This window comes from Morus notabilis, unplaced genomic scaffold, assembly GCF_000414095.1.
Source record: "Morus notabilis unplaced genomic scaffold, ASM41409v2 Scaffold1652, whole genome shotgun sequence".
NCBI classification, from domain to species: domain Eukaryota; kingdom Viridiplantae; phylum Streptophyta; class Magnoliopsida; order Rosales; family Moraceae; genus Morus; species Morus notabilis.
Window position 1 is genome coordinate 133,187 of NW_010361129.1, and position 22,061 is coordinate 155,247.

The following is a 22,061-nucleotide window of genomic DNA, read 5'->3' on the forward strand; positions in this document are numbered from 1 at the left end:
CTTAGTATACTTTTTCAATTTTTTGTTGTTGGAGTTTTGCGCGCGCCTTATCCCTTTGAGCGTATTACCTTATCCCTTTGAGCGTATTAGAACTTATTAGTGGTACCGGTTAATGGTCGAGGTTAAGTTTTTTTTTATATTATAAAGTCATTTGAGTCAGCATTAGTGCTTGTATCTCTTTAATTTGGAATACATTTTATCTTTAAAAAACAAGATTGATTATCATTTCTTAACTTCTGTAGTTTTTTCAATTTCACGTCGTTCTTATGCCTTTTAAGAATTTTTGTATATCCATTGCCCTTTTCCTATGTCATTTTCAATTTCTACGTCGTCTACTATTTAGTATAGTCTTTTACGTTTTTTTTTTAAATGTCTTTTAAAGATTTATCTTGGATTCTTGATTTTGATTTTCACATTCCTTATTGTATTTTCATTTAGTTGCCACTTTTATTATTGTTGTTTCTAATCTGATATTTTCCTTTTTTTTTTCTTCAATTTGTTACTGTCTATGTGATGTCGTTCTTCAACTTTTGCCCCTTTTGACGTAGCATTTTGATGTAGCTTAGTTGTCGGTTGAAGTTTGTTGTGGTTTTCACATTCTTTGTCAATCGAGAAGGAGTTAAACTGTGGCCTGTTTTTTTTGTCCAATAAATTCAAAAAAAAGACAATTCGAGTTTTAATTTTATTTAAATTTATATTATTTTAAGTTCTAACTTTATTTAATTTTATTTAAGTTACAACTTTAATTCAAGTTGTAACTCAAATTTAACTTAAAAATACACTCAAGTTACACTCTAAGAGTATGTTTGGTAGGAAAGAAAAGTAGAAGGAAGGAAGAAGGTAGAGGAATTTTGGGAGAGAAAATGAAAATGTAGGTTGTTTGGTAGGAGAGAAAATAGAAAGGAAGAGAAAATAGAGTAGAAAATAATATATGTGGACCCCACCATTTTTTTTCTTTCCACAAGTGAGCAAAAAATGTGATGAAAAATAGAGACAACTCATTAAAGTGAGCAAAGTTAATAAACTATCATTTTCTCCATCAACATCCAAACAAAAAATTTAAGGGTATAAAAGTAATTTATGAGTAAAATTTTTTCTTTCCTCTCAATTTAACTTCTAATACTAAACAAGTGAAGGTAAGCTCATTTTCTTTCCATCTTCTCATACCAAATAACATAAAAAAAAATTAATTTTCTTTCTATCATTGTTATTTTTTATCACTTCCATATTTCTTTTCTATCATATTTTCTTTTCTTCCTATCAAATATAGCATAAAAGAATAGGCCCAAAATTTTTGGTTATTATTTTTTATTAATAATCTTTTTAGCTAAAGAATAAGGATAAAAATCAGGTGGGCCCCTCCAACCTCATGCCAACCAATGAACATGCAACAGGTAGCCTAGCCACCAGCCACCTTCCATCGATCCAGTGCGGCGTGCTCCATTTTAAACTTCTTTTGTCAGTTAATAGCACGCTGGCATGTGGCAACTTCATTGAGTGAGCGAACTAATGCCGCCACGTGGATTGTTCATTTTTAGGGGACATTTATAAAATTAATCCTATCAATAATGATCCCTCTTTTTTTTTTTTTTTTAACTGTTGGATTGACTCCTAAAACATGCAACCTACCAGAAAATCTCTGCCTACATATCATACGTTTGAAGCTGGAGGCACTGGATTGAATCCCCGGTACACTATCTTAGGGATGCACCGTAAAAATTGCCTTATTATCCATTTCAAAAGAAGAAAAAAAAAAAAAAAGAAGCTGGGACCCACAATCTCTTCTCGAAAGTCGAAAATATGCTCCCTGTTTAAGAGAGGTCGTTTCGCGCTCCTGGCATTGGCGACTACTGATCGCTCCTCCTTTCTCCTTGGCTCTCTGTGCTGCTCGTTTCAGGACATCAAAAATGGAGGAAATAGACGAAACCGAAGCCCTACCTCAGGTCGATTTCCGACTCTTCTTCGCTCTCTACTCATGCTTGCCTATTTCACCTTCCTGATTGGTTTCCGAGAAAACGGAGGAAATAGAGGAAAATGCGATTATCATCGAATTGTTTATGCCGGTTGATTTTGTTCCCAAACTGATGGAAAATTAGGGAAACCAGTATTTAACTGAAACAAACGAGAGAAATTATTGTATTTTGTTAATTTGAGTTGAATTTTTTGTTTGATCTGTTCCTAGTTAACAGAACCAACAAGATTTAAAAATTATTTACTCAGTTTGGATGCTAAGAAAATTCTGAGTCTTCGTACTTGACAAAAAATTAAGGAAAATAATACTTAATTCAAGCAAACGAGAGATATAGTAATATACATATTCATATACATACATACATATATATATATATGTATATTCAGTTTGGATGCTGAGAAATTCGAGACGCATAATACTAAAACTAGAATCATTTGAGGAACAATCAGTGGTCGACGAATGATTCTTCTTAGGTTTTGAAATGCTGCATAGTTGAAGATTTAAACTCTGTTTTCTTAAATTTTTCCATTCATATAAAATCGCTGGTCCAAGAAGAAATTTGTCTAACTTAGTTGTTCGTATTTTAAGGCTCTCAATTGCGTTAAAGAATCGTTACTGGATTTTGCTGCCTCGGTTACCAAATTCTAAGTTGATTTATGCTTTTGAGAATAATTTGTCCTGGTTGTATCTGCAGGTGTACATGGCATGCATTCAACACGGTAATCGGTGAGTTCTTGTTCAAATGCTTTCTCTGTTACTGATCCTACAAATATATAAGAAAATACGAGAAACAAAATCACGTGTTGCTGTTGTAATGTAGGATCAATAATATTTATATTTTGATGTAAGTTCAGTTATGTTAGATACATGGTGGTGTGTAGATGCATGAGATAGCGAGTGGATATTTTCATGGCGGTATATACATTCATGAGATTGTATATGAATATTAATGCTGGTTCCATTCTGTTAACAAATTATGAAGCTTCCCGAAATTTGGACTAAGTTAGCAGGCATGGATTCTGTTGGTACAATGAGAGAGGTGATTTCATATCAGCTGGTTCCAAACCTCCATATTAGAAGTAACCGATTACATAAACTCTCTAGAAAAAGGAAACTGAGAGTTTTTAAACTTCCAAGGCGTCAGGTCACCCTGTCTGATGATTAGAACCTTATTGTACAGAAGTTCAGATATGTTGTATGCTTTTGTAACTTTTTTTTTTTTTTTTTGGCTATGAAATCTGAACTTCCTTTTCTTTTCTTTTGTGTCCATATTGATGAACAAAAAGGGACAAAGTTGAATGGATGAGCTTAAATAAAATATTTAGACCAGTGAATTTGATGACTCTGCAAAACTTTCTTTTCAGAGTTGGAATATCGTATTACGATTCAAGTATTCGCCAACTTCATGTGCTGGAAGTTTGGGAAGATGGAAGCACTGAATTTCCTCTCATAGATTTGAGTACGAGTTTCAAGTTGTTTGTTTTTCTTCGGAGGTCTTTTTTAATCTTGTAATTTGGATTTATTTTCCTTTTCGTCTCATCAATATCTTTATTATTTATCTCCTTTGATAATTCTTCCCCTCATTTGTTTGTTTGCTTGCTTATTGATCAACAATTTTGAATTCAGGCTCACATATCTTCCTTTTTCTCTATTGCTGTAACACTGATTCAGTAAAGTATCAAGCTAAGCCTATGATCATTTACTCGAGCAGTAAAAGTGAAGAATCCCTCTTGTCTGCTTTACAGAGAAGTGGTATGATTCTCGTCACCCCTGCTTAATGATGAATTTGAGCTTTCCAGTTTGTTTATTTGTATGTTTTGCAGAGGGAACAGATGAGACTCCCACAGTGAAGCTTGTGAAGAGTTCAGTATTCAGCTACGAGCAAGCATGGCATAGGTATATAGGCATCAACCATTCGCCAACACATGTTGAAGCCTCGCACAAAACAAGAGAAAACAAAAATGAAGTTGAATATTAATGGATTTGAAAATTTCAATTTGAGCATTTTATAAGTTTCCTTGTTAATGATACTGTATTTCTGCTATTCTTCAACAGAAAAATCTTTGTTTCAGGTGTTATTGACATTTATTCAGTTCCGATCACTCTCTCTCTCTCTCTCTCTCTCTCACTCACACACACACATGTTGTTTAATTTACAGATTGATATACCTTCGAGTGACAGGAATGGATGATGGGTTAAATATCAAGGAGAGAATTTGTTTTGTAAGTTGGAAAGTAATACATGATATTCTAATTTGTAATAATTTCTTTCCCAAGTCACTATCTACTCATAGTTTTTGTTCTGGTCTATTTGTCTTACTTTTTTTTCTTTCAGCTTTGGGGTCTCTAACTTTCTTGAACAAAGGGTACCAAATCTGCAAATCCGGTCAATCTGCATGGATTGGTTGGTCAATCTGCAAGGATTGGTTGGTCAATCTGCAAATCCGTGCGGATTGTTGGAGCATAATATATATTTTGCTACTCCTTTTTACCTTGCAACTTTGTTGTTTTTAATCCACTGCAGTTAAGTTCTATGATGGACATGGGAAGTGATGTTCAAGTTCGTGCAAGCGGCGGTCTACTTGCTATATTAGAGAACGAAAGGATTGTGGATACACTTGAACAGAAGGAATGTGGGAATGCATCAATTACAATTGATTCTGTTGTAGAAGTTTCGTTGTATCTTTCTACAAATGCTTAAATGCTTATTTTTTTGTGGTTTAGCTTCCAACCTTCTCATTTCAAAAGTTGATATTCAAGAAAAGATGGAAGACACTGTTATCTTTACCACAAAAACTAGAAACAATTTTCTCAAACTTGATTCGGCAGCTCACGAGGCATTACAGATATTCCAAACAGATAAGCACCCAAGCCATATGGGCATTGGCCGAGCAAAAGAAGGGTAATGACTAACTAGTAACTTCACAATTTTTTGCAAAAATTTTGTGTCCTGAAGAGTTTTTTATCTCAGGTTCTCTGTCTTTGGTATGATGAATAAGGTTCGTAGCTTCAGTTCATTTTCTAGCTCCCAAAGATCCTTGTATTTTGAGCTAAATTATTTTCTTTAAATGTAGTGCATAACACCAGCGGGGAGACGTCTCTTGAGGTAAACTTTTTGATAGAGAATGAAAAGTTTCTGTTTTCAATGCTAAAATGGGGTTTGAAGGAACAACGTTCTTCCCTTATTTATTTATTTATTTATATTTTTTTTCCTCCTCGTGTTAGAAACTGGTTTCTGAGGCCAATACTAGACTTTGACAATTTGAACAGCCGTCTCAGTGCTGTATCCTTATATTGTTAACCAGATTTGTACTGGCTAAGGATAAGTTACCAAAAGAACTAATAAGATAACTGTAGTCTTAAAGCATCATCAGATCTAACTTGGTTGACGTTTACTTCGCCTCTGTTATGTAGTGCAGTGCGAATAAAGTATGCTATAAACAGGACTCGTGATAGATATATTCAATATAGCGTGTGATAATGAAGATTTGACTTGAATTACATCTTTACTTACGATTATAGTGTTCTTTCTTAATGGCATCGAAGATATCATTCTTTCTTGCTTCTGAAGAACTGACACTTTCTTTACGTGAAACACTAAAGTCTGTAAAGGACATTCCCCACATACTCAAGGTACCGCCATTTTCTTTATGTATGGTTTCTTTTCTATCTGCTGTATTCCCTTCCTTACAAAATGAAGATCAATAGCTTATTCTGTTGGTGCAAAGAGGTTTGAGTTTGAGATCATGTCACTTTTGTTCACACATGAATTGTGTCATCTTGTAGACGTCTGTAAGATTCTCTCATAAGCTTCATTAAATCAGCTGAACCTTTTCGATTAATAATACTCTCTCTTTATTTGCTCGAATGGTGCAGTGCTTGGATGCAGGCTTGTTTTATTTCCATGTTTTTTTATGACTAATGCCACCTTTGCTTTTATCTTGTGAAGAGATTATTATGGCCTATTATGATGTGGGCATTAACAATAATTAATACAGCCTCTCGTTTTCCCCTTTTGATTATAGAAATTCAACTCTCCTAGCTCCATATGTGCTATTGGAGATTGGACAGCATTCTTAAAGGTAGGAATTTCGATATGTAGAAATTCAATTTGCTCCAGATCCCTGTGCGCTAATATCTTATCTTTACCTCATACTAGAATCTCATGTTTTGACTCAGTATTGTATGATGTTTTACAGAGTGTTTGTTCGCTCTTGCACGTGAACAAAATATTTGAGGTAGGAATTTCTGAGAGTCTTCGAGAGCATGCGAGATACTTGAATTTGGATATTGTTGAAAAGGTAGGAAATCTTTTTTCTGTTTATTACTGTTACGTTCTAGTTTTTATTTTGATTCATATATACTAACTGGGGTTTTGTTCAGTGTTGTTTATCTAAATATTTTTTTATTTCATTGCAGGCTAATTCAAGCATTACAACAGAGCTTGCTTATGTCTATGAATTAGTTAGTCTATCCTACTTTCTTAGTATCTCGATAACTATATTACATGGGAAGTTCACACTTGTCAGGAAGGGCTTTGCTCATCTATGTTGTTTTCTTTGTCCAAACGCTCATCTGTTGTCTTAACTGATTCTGATCTCTTCATAATTATGAATATGCGTTAAAATTGATCTTTGTTTGCTTATATATTATGTCTGTTTAATCAGTTTTTATTAGATTCTTTGTCAGCTTCTCAATTTTTTTTTCCCTCTTCTATAGTTTAGAATCATAATTTTGATAATACATGTAGGTAATCGGTGTACTTGATATTAATAGAAGCAAAGAGAAGGGATATGAGACGATAGTAAAAGATGGTTTCTGTGATGAGGTTAGACATGCAATGAATTTTTTATCATTGTCATTTCTTGGCTTGAGGGTTTCAGGGTACCATTTCCATCGAAATCAAGATATTAATGAACATCCTGTAATGAAGAAAATGTTCACTCATATATTTAGTTACTAAGTTTATTTTTTTTTAAAGTTCTTAGTGAAATAGGATTTTCACTTACTTTACTGCTGATAATTTTCAGTAATTTGAGGTGTTGTGCTTAGTTTCTGTAATTTGTGCTATTTGTTTTCACATTATAGTTGGATGAGCTGAGGCAAATATACGAGGAATTACCAGAATTTCTGCAAAAGGTATTATAGAACTGATTTGAACATGAAAATACAAATTGCAATTAAATCTATAAGTTCGTCTTGATTACAACAGTGCCTTGCAGGTAACGTCACTGGAACTTGCAAGATGCCCTGAGTTGTGTGAAGGCAAACTTACCCCTCGTATTGTTTATATAAACCAGATAGGTTGGTCTTTTCCTTCCATTTTTTATCCTATAATTCGAAAGTACTTGTTATGCCAAGAAAACAGTAGAGAATAATTGAAAGATTGCGTGAGAATTTGAAATGAATGTGGATGCTAGATGCGTACTGTTGGATGCACTGGGTCAAGGGGGAACATGGTCAAATAGACCTAGGAATGAATATGTATTAGGTTAGGTTTGACTTGGGTTATAATAGAGAGTGAGTCCCTCCCCAGTTTTCTAGTGTTTGTTTGTTTGTTATTATTATTATTTTTTGCTTCTGACAAGCTAATCTTTTAGTGAAGAGAATTGATGAATCACAAAACAATCCCTAACTCAGTGGTATTCAAGAGACCACTCTCTCTAATCTTTGTTTCCCAAGCCCCAAAAGCAAAACAATCCACACCCTCTCATCAATTGCTATCCTCTTATTTATACTCATAGTAACAAACTTTGTAACTAATAACAGACTTCTAACCACTCGTAGCTCTGCTAACGAACCAACTACAAGTCTCATCAAAAACCCAGTTACTCATTTCTTGTGTTCTATTACCTTCTTTTGGGATCCAAGAGAACACGTCTTCTCATCTGATCAGTCCAGAACTTGAAAGAACAAGAAAAAACAGTCCAAGCAGGGGTGGGGTTGCCAAGACCTAAGCTTCAACAGTCATCTTCGCATCACACTCCACCTCAAAAGACATCCAACCTCTTGCCGTCGCACATTCAAAAGCCAGATTGATTGATTTCATTTCTGCTTCCAAAGTACTGCTTGCTGCTCTCCACATTGCTTGCAATATGCACACACTTGTTCGTCATGGTTCCTGCAAACATGTCCTATCCCAGCCCTTCCCTTTTTGAGTGTGCGCATCATATTCACCTTAGGTCTCTCTGGTGCTAGTTTTCTGGAGTTGATACCTGAAGCCTATGTCGTTTGGTATACCAAAGCAGATCCGTCTAGCTGGAATTGACCTGGATTTATAAGAGCGGGAGGCTAGCCTTTTTGGCTGCATACTCTAAGGCCCCGTTCTTTTCACAATTCGAATCACAACTCAACTTTTTGTTATTATGTTTTCTCTCACAAAAATTCAAATTCACCTTTTTTGATGTAGTGTTTTCTCTCACAAAATTTCACTTTTAAACTCAAAATTCTCAACTTGAACTAGCAAAAAGAGCGTGCCCTAAGTTTTGTGTTGCACTGAACTGGACCCTAGAGATGACCTCAACCCTTAAGCTGCTTAATTTTCATGTTAGAACACTCTTCCTTAATTCCACCGAATTTCGTACTTTCCAGATTTAAGTTGGTTTTTTTATTGTTTTGTTCCTAATTCTGTTATATTCTTCTCTAGGATACTTGATGTGCATTTTGGAGGAAGAAATTGATGAAATTACCCTAGAGAAAATTCACGATTTTGTTTTCGCTGTGAGTTGATGCTTTCATAATTTAGATAGTTTATTTTATGTTTTAAATTAGCATGTGTAACTGATTATAAGCTTTGAAAAGTAGTTCTCAGATATGGATGGGGAAACAAAAAGATTCTTCTATCGTACACCAAAGACACAAGAGTTGGACAATCTCCTTGGAGACATTTATCACAAAATACTCGGTATTGCAGTGCTAACACTCCTTTTTTCTTTCCTCCCCCTCATTGCATAGAATATCTGAAGAAGACATTCACAGGCCAATGTCTAGTGTCGCAGATAATATGATTAAGACTGTTTCATTTGTCAACCTATTGGAAGCTAAATCTTCATTCCCTGGTTGAAACTATAAATTACTCTGTAATTTTGGTGTTTTAGACATAAAAAATACCAAGAGTCCATCATTGTAGCTCTGTGAATCATGTTCATTCACCTCTTTATGTATGTTTATTTGCGATTTAATTGATAAAGATATGGAGAGGGCAATTATTAGAGACTTGGTGTCGCATATACTACTATTCTCAACACATTTGCTCAAGGCTGTGAATTTTACTTCTGAACTTGACTGGTGAGAATTAGTTTAACCGCTATCCTTCTCTTCTGGAACCTTTCACCCTTTCTTTCTTTGTTATGCATCCCTGTTTAAAGTACACTTTTGTTATTGACTTCTAAATCTTCTTGTGGAGCTTAGCTTTTTATCGTTGGCGCTGGTTGCTCGTCAGAACAATTATGTAAGGCCTACCTTGACAGTTGAGAACTTGCTCGATATACAAAATGGAAGGTCAGAAATTTCTGGTTGTTTGCATCAATCTCATTACAAAATCCGGATAATGCCACCTCTTACCTAGAGGGTACTGAGAGTTCGTTCCATTTCAGACATGTTTTGCAGGAGATGACAGTCGACACGTTTATTCCCAATGACACAAAGATTGGAGATGATGGTCAGTGGTAAATGAAACTATACAGTTTTCATATTGAATCTTGTTGTAATTTAATGTTTCTGTGGTTTCAGGAAGAATAAACATCATCAGTGGCCCTAATTATTCAGGGAAAAGCATCTACATAAAGCAGGTAAGATAATAATAATTTTTTCCGTTCTTAGTAACAGAAAGTGGCAGTGACACTAGCAAAAAGGCTAGGCATACTAAACAGTTATTATTTCTAGGTGGCTTTAATTGTTTTCCTTTCCCACATTGGAAGTTACGTGCCAGCAGATGCGGCTACTGTGGGTTTGACTGATAGGTTTGACACTTCATTCTACAGACATATATCTTTCAGTAGCATATCATTTATCAAACGCATACAGGCAACCTAATCTTGGAGTAGCATCTTTTTATAGGGAAATCATCAGACTAACAGTAGTTGTTGCTAAATATTATGGCAGAATATTCTGTGCCATGGGCAGCAAACTTATGACTGCAGAACAATCAACCTTTATGATTGATTTGCATCAAGTAGGAATGATGCTAAGGTATACTCAGAAGAGACTATTTGAAGTATATGCTCATTAATAATCCATGAGATGTGGTTTTCAACAACATACCTGTTATTGGTTCTGCACCTTTAAATAAATCTCAGAATTCAGACCTTCTTAATGACTATGGATAAAAGTTCTTGAAGAATTGTTCTACTGATAACTAAAACATATTCTCTTAAAGAACCATGCTAACTGATGTGATACTTTTTAATCTATTTGAAAGTTCTTGAAGTATTTTTCTAAATGATTTGATCATGAAAACATATTCTCTTAAAGACCATGCTAAATGATACGATACATTTTAACAGGCTGGCAACCTCACGATCTCTGTGTTTATTGGATGAATTTGGAAAGGGCACTCTTACAGAAGGTTGGTCTTTCCAACATCATAAGTTTTCTATGATCTGTCACAAGTTTAGCACTAGAATGTATTTGCATAAAACTTCTCCCTGTTGTTTCAGATGGCATCGGTTTGCTTGGTGGAACCATAAGTCACTTTGTCTCACGTGATGAACCCTCAAAGGTTTGAGGCTCAATTACCCCCACCAGGGCGATAGATTATTAGTTTGGTTCAGACTTTTATCACGAGAACATCAGTTCATACAATTTCTTTTCTTATATTCTGCTGATATATTTTTTTTTCCCTCTTACAGAATAAATTGATCCTCTAAATAGCATCCATCTTAATTCTGTCCTATAGTTTGATTAGTCTGGTATCAATGTGAGCAAGTGATTGACATTGAAGTAACTTACCAAGTAATACACTTTCATAGAACACTGTCGTAAATTCAAGTTTACCCGAGAACCTAACATTCAAATTCAGGAGGGCTTTCCTTCGAACTGCAGAAAAAATGCAAAATACATGAATAGGCACTTAATTCTTATTAGAGAACAATCTATAGTGTTAGAACACTTGGACAGCTCTTAAATTGACTATTGAGCACCTAGTCTTTGATTTTCTTCGGTAGTGTGTACCTAATGAACTTTGATGAAGAGAAGGTGTGACTTGATGAAATTTGCTATATTGGTTAATTGCAGGTTCTGGTGTGCACTCATTTGACTGAGTTATTTGACGAGAATTATCTGCCAAAAGTAACCCTTGTGAACTTACAACATAAGTTATTAACTCTCATCAATTGCATATTATGAGAAGGATAATTATTGTTTTAATCATTTTTCAGTCTGAAAAAATCAAATATTTCACCATGAGCGTGCTCAGGCCCGACAACAACTCTGCAGATGCCGAAGATATTGTATTTTTATACCGGTATGCTTCCTTTCCTTTTGCTTTTGCATCACTATTGATGGACTGTCTTAACTTTTGGAGATTAGGAAAACCGCTTTCATGTCCCATTTTCTGACCGTGCATGCAGCATTCTATAGTGTGGTTAGCTCTTAAGTATTGATTCTTACTGGGATTGGGTACCAGTTGCTTCATTCTTAGGGTTACCAAATAGCTTTTTTATGCCAAACCGATTCAATCGTGAGTTAGCCTCCCAGACGTCACTTTATGAGCCATATTGTCAACATTTAAGGTTGAATAATTCTTGTTGTGCGAATGTTGGATCTCATTGGTTCCAGCAAAAAAAAAAAAATGTTGGAATTCATTGGATTTGAAAATGTTTGTGAGTTTTTCATGGTATATGTTTTCTAATTGTTGCAGGCTAGTTCCGGGTTATGCGCTTCTCAGCTACGGTGAGTTTAAACTTCGAGTTTAGACTTGTTTGTCTATATCGGAGATGCCTACTTACTGCTGACTGGAAATCTTTATGGGAAATCATACGGTTTTTTTTTCTTTTTTTTTTCCACATCCTGCAGGACTGCACTGTGCGCTGCTTGCTGGTATAATAGAACATCATTGGATCATAAAGTTCATATGATTCCCAAACAAAAATTAAAAGGGAAAAGATTTCTTTTGATTCTTTATGGCTTCATTTTTCCACCATTGGTAAAATGCTAATTGTGATTGAACTAAATGAATGCGTTATTTTATTTTATTTTTTGTTCTGAAAATAGTTATACTATTTGGAGAGTCCTCGTGGCGCCATAACCTTGTCACCATGATTTTAATTCGGATTAGCGGATCTAGTTTAGGCTTCTTTCAGTTTCTCTTAGGACTAATTTCATTTTTTTGTAGGTGTTCCAGAGGAAGTTATTAAGAGAGCAGCATCTATGCTGGAAGCTGCTGGACAAAATAAGCACGTTGAGAGATTGTGTAATGAACATCTATCGGCTCAAGATCAACTATACATGGTGTTGATTCAAAAACCAAGCCTTAAATATGACAACTGTTTTCATATGCTTCTATTCTTCTTGCAATGACACTGATTCCCTCCCCTTTCGAATGCAGAAAGCGGTAGACAAGATGTTGGCATTTGATGTCTTCAAGGGAGACTTAAGACTCTTTTTACGGGATATATTTTCATGATTTCATCTGAATCCTAAAGTCTTCAAAGGTAACCTCTGAATGCATGTATTAGTTTTCACACAAATGTTTTTCTTTTGAATTTTTTGTTCTCTTTGGCTAGGAACTCATGCTTTAGTTTCCAAAACGGCTTCCTGTTCCTGATATGACATAACACTTAAAACGGTGAAAACCATCATGGTTGCAACGGAGACGGAGCACGCGGACAGTGTAAGGCTTTTTTCTGCCGCCGTAAACGACATTACTATTTGTCCTACGTGACTTTATATCAAAGTCGAACAATTTGAGCTCTGAGTGCTTCATTGCTTGTCCAAAATCTTAATAGAGATCCAATTCTCTTTGTTTATCATTTGGTTCTATGAAATACATGGGCACAAAGAACATATTCATTGCATTTGAATTTTTGCCAGAACTCTTCTTTTGTTCAACTATTTATTATAGGCTACAAAAAGTGGGCTTCCATAAATCCCAATTTTCTGATGATTTTTAAAAAAAAAAATCCTAGTCTCTCGAGTCCCGGATGGTATTACATTGAGGCATCATTTATTTATTTTTTTTGTGCTTCTGAGTTTAAAGAGCAATTAGCTGCTTCACATTCAACGGAAATGTGTATTCCGAGGGACCGTCGAAGAGATAATTAACCAAAATGCTATCAGTTGCCTCCGAAGGATGATATTTATCCCAGAAGATGTGATCCGCTCTGTTGGAGCAATATGCTGAGAGTGGCAGGCAAGGAGCATCGGCCTTTAGCTTCCCAAGACCACAACAAGCAGCTTTAACCTCCACGAATCCTGAAATAAAGGGGAATTTTCGCATTTTCAGTCACTTTTGTATTCATCAGCAAAAGGAAAACAAATCATAGAAGACGTTTGGTTCATAGATTAGAATTATGAGATTAGAACTATTTTTGATTTACGTGTATTTTTTGTGAGAGAAAACACTGTAACGAACCACGAATTATGATTCGAATCAGGATACGAATCCTCTAACCAAACAACTTAATAGTAATTTTTTCTCATCTTCAAGTGATCAACGAGTGAGAGTATTTGGAAAGGGTAGTGCATTGGCAAAAAAAAAAACAGTGAGATCCACTAGAAACGACGAAACTTCTGAGAACAACATACCCAACGACAATAACAACGTAAGCAATGACACCACGAAACGAAAACAACGAAATTTTGTTTTTTAAACTGCATAATAATAGTCACGATTTTTAAAACAATGATTTTAATGCAACGATAACAAGTTAGGAAAAGGACATTTAGGAAAAAAAAAATACGAAAGGGATAATATCCCATAAACGACAATATTTTAAAAAAGCGACAAAATAATATGGACTTTTGTTGCTTAAAGAAAAAAAAAAAATATATATATATATATAGATATATATATATTTTTTTTTTCTTTAAGCAACAAAACCGAGGATGGTTGAACAGTTGAACACGACAATATCCTAAAATTAATGACAGAAAAATGATCACATACGAAAATAAATGAAAAAGAAGAAGAAAAGAGTTTTTTTTAAAAAATCCATATTTTGCGTGGTGAATATCTAATATTACGTACAGAAGGAGGCAATTTAGAGAAAGGAAGTTAAAAAAGGCGCTATAGTACCGTAGGATTCTGGTTTCTGGATAAGGTTTAGCAAGACATCATAAGTCTCAAAATAGGCGTAGTTCAAGTTCTTCAGCTCCGATTTCAGCCGAGTCAGCGTTGACTTTAGACCGTCGTTATACTTGATAACCCATTGATTTACTTCTTCCAAGCATCCTCCTCTGATGTCTTTCTTCCTCTCTGCTGGGCAGCACCCAATTGGCCCTACTCCGACTGCCACAAGTTTACGAGCCCCGTAACTGTGTAATCTCTGTTAAAAAGAAAGAGGGGCAAAAAAGAAAAATGATTGTCTCATTTAGTTTCATCTAAACGTGTTTGGTTGATAAATTTAGATTAATAATTTATAATTATTTTTAATTTATGTGTGAAAAAAAATAATAAAATAAATCACTACCTATGATTCGAATCATGGTACGAATCTCTCTTCGAAACGCACGCTTAGATTCTCTAGTGTAAAAAGCATGCATTTGAGTCTTTACGTGCTTTTCGTACGTACGTACCTTTAGTTGTTCTTGTAGTGTAACAACCATTTTGTCGACGTACTGTTCCGGGGTGACTTTCTTGCGAAGCTCGGAGGAACCGAAGTAGCCGAAGAGATCGTTGCTTCCGATGACGATGGCGAACAGAGATTTTGAGAGATGCACTTCTGTCCCTCCGATTCCTAGTTCCTGCACCAGCTGCTCATGCACTTTCGAGTAGTGCTCGACCTGTTTTGTTAGGGGTATTGATTGACGCTGCCAACAAAATAATACATTTAATTAATAGACAATCATTTCACATCTGCGGGGATAGCTCAGTTGGGAGAGCGTCAGACTGAAGATCTGAAGGTCGCGTGTTCGATCCACGCTCACCGCATTCTTTTATTTTTAACACTTTTTGCAAAACTTTGTAGTGGGCCGAAGCGTTTGAAGGCCCTATGGGCTAAGTTATTAAAGCCCATTTGAATATTTTACTTTCACTTTTTATATACTAAAAAAAAAAAAAAAAAGAATTTGTTTAACTTACATAAAATTCGTCTGTACCATTAAAAATTCCTGCTCCTCCTGAGGCGAAGCTGATTCCGGTTGAAGTGTCCTTGTTGGAATTGGAGGTACGAGATAGATATGGTGGCGAAGTTGCTAAGCCCACTTTCTCAGCTGTTCAATAATTAACCCAATTTTTCATTCATAAATTTTAATATTTTGACAAAGACATGCAAAATAATATGTCCCCATATACATGCATTTAAAGAATGAAATAAAGAAAAGTGACCATTTCAAAAAAAAAAAAAGGAAAACATGAAAAGCAAATGACCAATAGACACGTGGAGTGAGGAGATGCCTCTTTATATATATATATATATATATAGTGCTTTCCAGAAGCAATATGTGTGCAGCATGCATGTATTATCAACAATTCAGGCCCCCTTTGTTTCATGAGTTCATACCAAAAATTTTGATTTTTCATTCAAATTTTATGAGAGAATTCATGGACAGAAACTTTTTAAATTTAAATTTTTTGTGATAATAAATACTATAGCAAAATTAAAATTATAAATTATATGTGTATCAAATGATAGTGCACACATCAAAAGACACTAAGTGGAGAGAGTTAGGGCTCGTTTAGTTCTCTGATTCGAGTTTTTAATTCGAGTTGAGATGTGATTTTATGTGAGAGCTTTTTACTCTAACAAAAAAATTAAATGTGACTATTTCTGAGAGCTTTTTACTATAACAAAACTCAAATTCTAAACTCGAATCGGTAAAATGAACGGGTCCTTAACTTATGAGTTTATTTATATGCTTATGTCCCTAATTTAAAAATAAAATAAAAAAAATAGAAGTGCTTTCCACAACCTCCACTGAATTAGTTCGCAGAATCTTTGATTTAACAACCAAACTGGGCAATGCTTTTTAAGGCTTTTGAGACATATTCTTTTTTTTTGGCTAGAAAAGCTTTTCAGATGTATTGCCATTCACCCAAAAAGAAGATCGCATCTCACTGCACATGATTTGCCACTGAAAATTGACTTGTCCAATATTTTTTTTGTTTTTGATGAATATATATAATATCCTACAATATAGGCAAGAAGCAAACAAGAAAAGCCAGCTATACTATACATACAAATATGCATGCATCATCATGACTTGTTAATTTAGATTGAAAATTTGTGGTTGTTATTTTGTTATTTTGTTTTTTCTTGTTTTGGCTGGTTATAATAGGATTTTAATTCCTAGCTAGCTGGTAATATTGCTCAAGGTGCTGCCTTAATCTTATATTATAACAATAATTTGGCGAGATGAAATGGATAAAATCCGGAAAGAGAGGGGGAAAACTAAGCAGGATTAAACATATAATTAGTGATTTTTTAGTATGACAATTTCAAACTTTTCGTCACTAGTATCTTATCTTAACCATTCAAAATAGTTCAAAAGAAACTCGATGGTAGATCAAACAACATAAGGAACACGAAAAATAACAGCATGAGTCCGTTAACCAGTAGAACCGACTTAACATTTACTATGGAGAAATTTACTCTTTTTGTCACTTTATACATTTATTATTTGATTCGTTAATTTTACTATCCCATTATTTTATTTAAATAATAATATACTACGTTAGTTAGTAGAATCTAACATGTCAAATAATACAAATGAGAGATGACAGTCATGACCTAATATATACCTATATTTGTGTGTGTGTGATATAATAGCAACTTACCAAGAAAGTCTGCTGCATTCTTGCCGTTACAGAACCTGCCGGTAGCTTTCCGGCCGGGAAAATCGACTCCGTTAGGAGGATAGTTTGCCTTTGCAAGAGACAGCTTGAGGTAATTGTTGTTGCCCACATCAACCAGGGAGTCTCCAAATACATAAATGGCTGGAACTTGTTGAGCTTCTGAGAAACTGATTATGGCCTCATAATCAAGAAGAAAGATAATTAGGATTAAGAAGAAACCCTTTGGCATAACATTAATGTTATTGTTATAATAAGCCATTATTTTCAAGAGCTTTAATTATGTAAGACTCTCTCTCTCTCAAATCTAGCTTCGGGGAGAGGTGAAGGGTTGGCAAATTTGGCTGATTTATATAGAAGCAAAAGTTGGTGAAGAATTTTTTTTTTTCTTTTTGGGTGTGAAAAAGACGCAATATTTATATTTGTTCAATAAACACCGTGTGGGCTCTAAAGCTGAATATGCCTGGTTAAGCTGGAAAATACTCATCCCACTAGATAAGGCAAGAATAATATTTCTTGAAAATAATAATAATTAATAATTAATAATAATAATAATGAAAGACAAATGGCCTGCTGCGGTTTGTGATAGATTATGGTCTAAATTAATTCACTAGAATATGCAAATATTACTTCTATTTGATGATATTATACTTTTGATTTTGTGAGATTATTGGCCAATGTGAACTCACCACATACATGAGCGGCCAAGGGGCAGCAGTTGCGTAAACTGTAAGAGAAAAATAATTTTTTTTTCCTATTTATTTGGAACTGTTGGAGATAATTCATTGACTATAAACATAATATTAACTAGAAAAACATTAGCGTCGCCAAACTCTATTTGTCGGTCATGGCTCCCAATTGGCTGTGGCTATTTATTTTCCGTTATATATATTGTTTTGTAATAAAAGCATTGATATTTTCACATTGTTCGTGTTGGTTTATATTGTTTTTTTATTATGTTAGTTCTGTAATGATGGAGGTGGTTTTTTCGCCTTTCGATAGCATGAGTGATGATATCCAACTATATGTGATTTTATATCGTATCACTTATGTCTCAATTATTTGAGATTAGCCTCCGTCAATTAGTTTAATTTATCGACTGTAGTGATTCTGTCTAACGAGCCCAGTCGCGCTTAATCTCTATGTGCTGAATGGGTCTTTTTTTTGTTGATTCTTGGCACTTGTGTTTCGCGCTTATGCTTCATCTATCATTACTCGTAGATCCAGTCAATGTTCGGGGTTGAATTTCATTATAAGTGGTGCTCACTTACGACTAATTTGAGTAAGTAATACTTTGTTTTAATAAAATGAAAATTTTTTAAGGAAAAAAAAAAACATTAGCATCCGAAAGTGTAGTAACTGGCCATATAAAAATGATTCAAGTTTAGATATTTTAACTAGTCCTAGATATATTATACGTGAAATTGGAATATAGGTGCAAGAAAATCATTTTATGCTTAATAAGTTTTGTATATACTATGACCCTGTTTATTTTATCGGTTCGAGTTTAGAATTTGAGTTTTACTACAGTAAAAAACTCTCATAAACAGTCACATCTAACTTTTTTGTTACAGTCAAAAAGTTCTCATATAAAGTCACATATTAATTCGAATTAAAAACTCAAATCAACGAACTAAACGGGCTCTATATACTCGATAGTGATTTTAGTAACAAAGTACAACATATGCTTAATATTAGTGTTTGGTTGCTTAGTGGCTAATGTGGAGTATATTTTACTTTAATATATCAAGAGAGTTTTAATACATTTTCGTTGCCTTGTCAGATTAGTTTATAAACATTCTGACCCCTGCTAGCCGCAATAAATGCACCGTCCCATACTCCGTCCACTACCAAGTGTTTTCTTCTTTTTCAAGCAAAAAAAGAAAAAGAAAAAAGCAACAAAGGAAAAGAAAACAAAGGAAAATTAAAAAGAAAGTATTTTTCTTCCTTAAATCCTAGCTACAGCTGCATTTCCTGCCACGTTGAATTTAAAAGTTTTGTAAGTGCAATATGCAAAAAGTTGACGACACGTTTGCATTTTAATCTTTCAGCATGCGCTTGGAATATTCCGCGTATATATACATATAAACATATTTTCTATACATTTTATATATATTTATGAGAAAGGTTAGCATAACTTTTTTTTATCACTTTTAATATTTACTTATTTGATACGTGACTCTATTAATATGATAAATTATTATTTAAATAAAAATAAGATAATCAAGTTTATATGTCAAACAGTTAATACAGAAAAGTGATAAAAAAATAACCGAAAAAATAATGCTAGCATTTATCTATATTTATGTATACACACCAATGTAGCTCACACATGACTTGGTTATGTAAGGTCATAACTAGTTTGACGTGGGATAACCGGCAATTAGTGGATAAATCTAGAGCTTTGGTGAGATTGTGACTTCTTAACACGTCCTCGAATACTTCTGTATGGCTATAGCTATACTATGTGAGAATTATCGTAGAAAGCAAACAATATTCCTTTTGAAAACAGAATAAAATAGTAACATCAACATGTAAACCTAGCCCCAACGACATGAGAAATTTCCAATAGACCTGTGTCAGTTTTTGACTATTAGATATGATTAAAATTACATCAGACTTAAAAAATATGTAAAACAGACAATTTTTAATGTAGATTTGACAGTTAAAAAGTAAAAAATTATCAATAATTTATTTTTTTTTTCTAATCCTATTAGAAAAACTCTTCTGATTTATACCACGAACATTGAAGTTGTTTTTGATGTGTGTCACACAATCATGAGCTAATTAAGGTTAACAAACGTGGAATGAATCTGAATTAGAAAAAGCTATAATATAAATCCGAAAAATATAATTACATGTCACTGAATTTTCTCCCATAAAAACACTATTGGAACTAGTGTTTTTTTTTTTCTTTTGCTGGAGCTAGCTAATTTCTCAATAAATGTTTTAAAATTAATTTCCCTATCTTCAACTGAAAATATTGGCCTCGTTCATTTCACCGATTTGAGTTTTCAGTTTTAGGTTTCTACAATAAAAAACTATCAGAAAATGTCACATCTAATTTTTTCTGCTACAATGAAAAGCTCTTAAAAAATGTCATATCTCAGTTCGAATTGAAAATTCGAATCTGCGAAGTGAACGAGGCATAATCTCAAAAGTCCTAAATGAGAACAGGGAAATTGAATCGGCTAGATGTTTTTGTAACATTGGTCGGTCATGACGTATATTGGGTTTAGCCAAGCTGATGACCATTAAAATGAGTGGCTCCAAGTCCTGAAATTTGAAGTCTGAGCTCCATGGGTGTGAATAGGTGCTTATTGTCAGCAAAATCCACATTTTGACTTGTTTTATTGGACGTGGTTGGAATTATTATAACGTGTTTTTGTCTATTTTCAGCCCTTCTTTTTTCCGGGACAAAAAGAAAATTCTAGTAGTATGCATTATGAAATTTCCATGATATGGACACTGAAAACCAAAATTCAAAGCCTCAATAAATTGTCGTCAATAGACCACATTGTAGAAAATAAGATTTTTTTTATTTATCAAAAAATAATAATAATAATTCTATTCATATGCCGACAAGCAGTGAGAACTCATGTTTTTTTTTTTTTTTTTTTTTTTTGAAATTTTCGTTTTGGTTAGATGTTATTTTATGACCCATATAGTGCAGTATTCCATATTGCACTAGAATTTGATCAATTCTGACATCTATCCCGAGCAATATTCTGTAAGAAAGTATTTTAATGTGATTAATAGTGCAATAAATAGTACTGATCAAACGTAAGCACTGGTAGGGTAATGAACCTTATAAGGTTGTGGCTCTCTGGTACGCTAAGTATGCTAGCAAATCGGCAGGCTAAAATGTAAATAAATTCAGCAGGGTCACTAAAGACTTGTTTAATTTACTGATTCGAGTTTTTAATTCGTGTTAAGATGTGACTTTAATTATATGAAAACTTTTTACTGTAGTAAAAAAGTTAGATATTACTGTTTAGGAGAGCTTTTTACAGTAGTAAAGCTCGAATTCTAAACTCAAATTGGTGAAATGAATGGGGTCTAAGTAGTATTGCGTATTTCAAAACTTAATTGACGCGTTAGCTTTTTTTTTTTTAAAGAGCCAATATCTCCAATGCAATGCTATAATTGACGTGTTAATTACAAATTTAACATTTGAGTATAAAAAACACTCTCCAATGCAATGCTATTTATTGTACTAAAATTCGCATACGGTATACTTTGTGGTAAATTTTCCACCAAGTATAATGTATGAAAAATTTGACATTTGATTGCTATTGGTTGAAATGTTTATTTTTCCGTGTAACTATTGCAATTTTTACATTTTCTAATTATTTTAAAAATAAAAGTTTATTTTTACAACTTTTAAAGTTTAATGATTATGAGTAAAAGTAAATTTAGCATTTCAAATAGCATTATGCATTAAAGTAAAAATGAAAATAACATACCATATTATGGTATACCTTTTGTTACATTAGAGATGAAGAAATTTCATTGTAATTATGATGGTGCACTAAATAGTACATGAGACGCCCCTCCTATGAGGCCGCCACTGTAACTTAAACTTTAACTTGTACTTACTGGGGTTTCTTAAAATTTGCGGAACATTTTTTTTTTTTAATATAAGAAAGAATACTTTCATAATTTGTAACAATAATTTCAAATAAGTGAATCACTAAATTTCTTAAAGCTTTTCTTAATTTCAGTTAAGATAAAACGTTCTAAAAATATCTTTCAAACAGAGCAGCATTTGAACTCCTATTTCAAATACTCTTTAAAAGCCTTTCTAAAACTAGCCAATTCAATCGGGCCATTTAATTTTGACTTTAAAACGGATTTCGTGAGAAATCTTAAATTCGAGTACATCTTAAAGCCCTTTTAAAATCAATCGTTTTAAATCGTCATGTTTAAAATTTGTTTATTTGTTGCATGCTCTGTTGCAACGTTCTAAAACTTAAATACTCAAAACGAGGGTTGTTAGCTACAACCTTGGTTTCCTTAACATACATATGTACCTATACTTTTTAAACATACATGCTTGAAACCTTTAAATCATATATACATATACATGATTTTTCTTAAACTTACTGCGGAAGATAACTGCGTGAGCGGTATCCATTC

The 22,061-nt window shown here is 33.7% G+C and overlaps 2 protein-coding genes and 1 non-coding gene across 7 annotated transcripts; 2 read left to right on the forward strand and 1 right to left on the reverse strand.

The window, feature by feature from the left end:
• The first annotated feature begins 1,718 nt into the window (after positions 1–1,718).
• Positions 1,719–12,760, forward strand: LOC21391467 (DNA mismatch repair protein MSH5). 5 transcript variants are annotated; one of them, XM_024165893.1, is made up of 35 exons: positions 1,719–1,943; positions 2,667–2,698; positions 3,337–3,431; positions 3,644–3,724; positions 3,796–3,868; positions 4,132–4,195; positions 4,497–4,651; positions 4,773–4,874; positions 4,944–4,971; positions 5,047–5,078; positions 5,198–5,255; positions 5,519–5,605; positions 5,998–6,054; positions 6,172–6,273; positions 6,392–6,436; positions 6,723–6,800; positions 7,061–7,111; positions 7,195–7,276; positions 8,619–8,692; positions 8,777–8,876; positions 9,163–9,259; positions 9,383–9,472; positions 9,568–9,632; positions 9,704–9,762; positions 9,857–9,933; positions 10,076–10,162; positions 10,477–10,538; positions 10,630–10,691; positions 11,207–11,260; positions 11,350–11,435; positions 11,832–11,863; positions 11,987–12,010; positions 12,306–12,421; positions 12,519–12,624; positions 12,697–12,760. In XM_024165893.1, exons 1-34 carry the CDS (start codon positions 1,908–1,910, stop codon positions 12,594–12,596), a joined length of 2,421 nt encoding a protein of 806 aa, XP_024021661.1. In that variant the 5' UTR covers positions 1,719–1,907; the 3' UTR covers positions 12,597–12,624; positions 12,697–12,760. The 5 variants fall into 5 exon arrangements, with proteins under 5 accessions (XP_024021661.1, XP_024021662.1, XP_024021664.1 ...); XM_024165894.1 differs by lacking the exon at positions 11,987–12,010; XM_024165896.1 differs by lacking the exon at positions 10,076–10,162.
• LOC21391468 (GDSL esterase/lipase At5g55050) lies at positions 12,744–17,261 on the reverse strand. Its single transcript, XM_010098587.2, has 5 exons — positions 16,908–17,261; positions 15,213–15,343; positions 14,708–14,941; positions 14,208–14,457; positions 12,744–13,384 (listed from the first exon to the last, which is right to left on the reverse strand). Exons 1-5 carry the CDS (start codon positions 17,182–17,184, stop codon positions 13,164–13,166), a joined length of 1,113 nt encoding a protein of 370 aa, XP_010096889.1. The 5' UTR covers positions 17,185–17,261; the 3' UTR covers positions 12,744–13,163.
• Positions 14,990–15,062, forward strand: TRNAF-GAA. The gene has a single exon. It is a non-coding gene; the product is annotated as a tRNA-Phe (tRNA).
• Positions 17,262–22,061: the final 4,800 nt, after the last annotated feature.